The sequence below is a fragment of the Propithecus coquereli genome, unplaced genomic scaffold (assembly GCF_000956105.1).
Source record: "Propithecus coquereli isolate 6110/MARCELLA unplaced genomic scaffold, Pcoq_1.0 Scaffold5, whole genome shotgun sequence".
In the NCBI taxonomy this organism is placed as follows: domain Eukaryota; kingdom Metazoa; phylum Chordata; class Mammalia; order Primates; family Indriidae; genus Propithecus; species Propithecus coquereli.
The window spans coordinates 20,921,563-20,925,386 of NW_012150840.1; the positions used below are offsets into that span (position 1 = coordinate 20,921,563).

A 3,824-nucleotide genomic window follows, 5' to 3' on the forward strand; every position below is an offset into this window, starting at 1 on the left:
ATTCTGTTTTTATATTCTGTGCTTTAAATATTTTTATGTATCTCACTATACCTATATTTAGGTTGGTTTTTTTTCCCTCCTCCCCTTCAATCTTCTTTAAGGAGTCACGCCTTCATGCATTCAATCTAACCTATACATTTTTAGAAACACCCGTATTTGTATAAGCTTAAGGAAATAAATATAAATGTGCTCTGGAGATGCTAACGCCAGAGAAGTCAACAAAAACTTGGAAAATTACACTAAACTGGATTAATAATACAACTATTATCTAATATGGGCTCTAGGTACATAGCTTTCCAAGAAAATATGTTTGTTATTGCCACTTGACAGGCCTAAGCAATCTCTATATCTTGAGCCTAAAACTTCCACTGTATCTCTAGAATCCAACTATTAATATAATTCACAAGGTTCATCCACCTTTAAGTTAAATATCCAACTATTCAATTTAAAATAAACATTGTCTACATAGGCAAACCAAAGGTCATATAAGTTTAAGAAACATTAACCACTTATTATTGAGAAATATTATTTAGGAATTTTAATAATATAATTCTTATTTTGTAAGATAACAGATCTCCCTCTACTGGCAAACTGATACAGTAGTTTCTATACAGCATACGTGACACAATAACCACCTGCATACCTTCCACACATTCAAGTTGCTCAATAAATATTTGTTGAGTCATGTATCATAACCAAACCATCTTTTATTTCATGACCATTAAAAATGTCTCCTTGTATTATATGAAATAACCCAAACGTGAATAATGCATTAGACCAAGCATTTCATAAAAAGAACCTGAAACACTGGTTTGATATCTTAGTAAGTTCCCTGAAATAGCCTTCTGTCTAATATTATCACTATCCCGCATTTTCATGAAATTATGTTCATTTCTAAAGCACACAGAACCATTAGAAAAATTAAAACTATTTTTACTGATTATTTTTGAGCCAAGAATAATAATGCAAACCAACAAAAACTCAAAACACCTTTATTGGTAAAGAGCCTATATTGATTATGTTTCAGTACATGCAACAATGACTAAAAAATACCAAAGTAAAATGTTAAAATACATATAAATGCTGATCCATTTTACTGAATGACATTTCTGACCTATGATCTGTTTAAAGATATATGCTCCTTTGAATCAAAGATATACAACCATTAAGTAAGAGATGGACCACTGATACACCAGAATCAACACACTATTAATTCAAAATTCTCTTCCACAACATTTAAAATTCTTAGAAATTAGACAGGCCTACCCACAGGTGATTGCCAAAATTTCTGTTTTACAATGATGCAAGTTATTCCCAAGGAAATGGTCTTAATAACACTAACTGCAATATAGACCCTATATTGAGACTTTTTGTTAAAGGATAGAGGTTAAAAAGAAACTTGGGGCCTTAAAGTAGAATTTTTTTGAATAAAAATTCTTGTGAGAAATGAAAGGTATGCAATTTTTATGATTTTCATGCAAAAGAACTGATTGTAGTAACTTGAATTGCAAGTACAAGCAGAGATCCTTGATATTTGTGAATTTAAAAATCGCAATTTCTACTATCATGTAGAAACTTGCAATTCTGCCAAGGTATGAATTTATGAGGCTAGTAATATGTAGGAGGAAGACATCTGTCTAGTTGGTGAGCTCTGCTTCCTATCTGGCTTATAAATCATAATGAGCTCTGTGGTTTACTATTTATCACTGAACAAAGTAGAAGTGATTTTTAAGAATATTGCTTTTTGTTTAAAAAAAATCTGAATCTTAAAAAAATCTCATTGTTAGCATTAGTTACAAAGGCTAAGAGATCTTTTCACAAATAATGATTCTCACCTTTAAAGTTTTGTCTGAATTTAAAAATGAAATGTCAGAGCTGAGATACCACTTTATGAAATAAATAGTCTGTATATTTTAAACAGAAGAAAAGCCATTTATGAGAAAGTATTGAACAACTACTCTAATCAGACTGTATTTTAATATTTTATTAAAAAAACCTTCAAGGATATAAGAATCTGAAGGGGTTCTTTCAATTTTACAGTTTAACTGAACTACATTTGATGAGAAATATTATATACCCTAAGTGCAATTTCAAAATTTGAGGACTTGTGAAGTTCAGTGGATATCGCTCAGAAATATCAAAATCCTAATGTAATTCAACTGGCTAAAATGCATTTTAAGGTAGCAATTTACACATTCTAAAAACTTATTAGGCTATATATTATGGTTAAATCAGAGCAAATATTTTTAAATGTTTCATTTTAAAAATAGCTGTCCTGAACTATCCAAATAGTTCATCTTCATTTTTAAAAAGTTTACAATTCTTAGCATTCCTGACCTCTTACAATTAATAGGTCTCCTGAAATAGAACTATACTTAGCATAATAGGTTTGGTCCTAAACCTATTTTTCATAGTAGGGGATGAAATAGCTCTCACAAAGCACCATTTCTTTGGTATTTTTAAACAAAGAACTGCACAATTTTATGAATCTTCATGTCTAAGTAGCAAGCTAAACTTTAGATTTGCTACTAAATCCAATATTCATAGAACTAAATAAAATAGCTGTTTTGTTCAAATCTTCAATGAACTTCAAGTTAATATACAATATACATAGGCATAATCTCAATTTGGGTTAGAATAAGCAGAGCCAATCAAAGTGCTACATTCTGAGTCTTACCATGTTTGATGCATTCATATGTTGTATCAGCTTGGAATCAGGAACAATAACTTGTGGTGCTGTGGCTACAAAAAAAAAAAAAAGAACACATGCAAACAAGAAACCATGAGGCTATTTTATAATCACAAGAATGGTATACAATGCTGAAAACTCTTTTTATGTTTTCCACTTTTTCTGCATTCAAATGCTCTCAATCATTTGATATCTCAGAATGTTATAAATTTCTACTGCAAATAACAGCTGTGATATGCCCACCCTATACTGGAAAACATCAATAAAAACAATTTAAGTGACAATTCCTATGGATGTAAGAGAATTTAGGAACATGAAGTAGTGAGATACCTAACACATAAACATACGCATTTCTGTGCATTAAATAAACTATACGTTTGTCCACACAATTTAATCTTGTCTTGCTAACTCAGTATTAACTGTTTTACTGATACAATGATACCATTGTTGGAATGAGTTACTAATCCATTAAGAGTAAACTCAAAAAGTTACAACTGGTTTTTTTCTTAACCTACATAGTCCTTTCTCCCCATAGGACAGTTGCCAGAATCCTGTTACTTTCATCAGCTGTTTAAAAAATACAAATCAAAAATAATGGTAATATTATTTAATGGTAAAAGGAATTTGTTTGATTCCGCAAATTTCAGAGAACAGACGGATAATCCCATTATCCCAATATTCTCTGAGTGAAGAAAATCAAATTTTAATTTATGATGACCTAAAATCCTAGTGCCAGGCTTGAAGGCAATAGGAGGAACAGTCATCAAAAAATGACTAAAAGGATAAAATTATATGGCAAAAGGTATAGATTAAAATCTGGTATTAAAAGTCTTATTTGACATAAACAGTGAAATAACCCAAATAGCTCTTTCTCCTGTGTATCACTATCAATTTTAAGTCCTAGATATACTCTGAGATGAGGCAAATGGTAACTAAATGATTACCTTAAAATAAACTTTTCAATTACCTTCATTGACCTTTCCAGTAACTGCAGATTCACAGAATTAGAAGGCCCAGGAAGTTTTATAATTGAATAGATGTTTGTCATCACAGTAAAACACTTGCTACATGTAATGGATCAAATTCCTTAGCTTTTTCAGGGCCCAGATTTTCCTCAGCTGTGAAACGGAGCCAA

At 30.8% G+C, this 3,824-nt stretch overlaps 1 protein-coding gene across 1 annotated transcript in view; it reads right to left on the reverse strand.

The window, feature by feature from the left end:
* Positions 1-3,824, reverse strand: part of GTF2A1 (general transcription factor IIA, 1, 19/37kDa) — a 54,289-nt gene that overhangs the window by 35,386 nt on the left and 15,079 nt on the right. Inside the window, exons 3-4 of the mRNA XM_012656065.1 lie at positions 3,205-3,256; positions 2,678-2,742 (exon numbers count right to left, since the gene is read on the reverse strand). Coding sequence (XP_012511519.1) covers positions 2,678-2,742; positions 3,205-3,256 — 117 coding nt within the window. The remainder of the gene's footprint in view (positions 1-2,677; positions 2,743-3,204; positions 3,257-3,824) is intronic.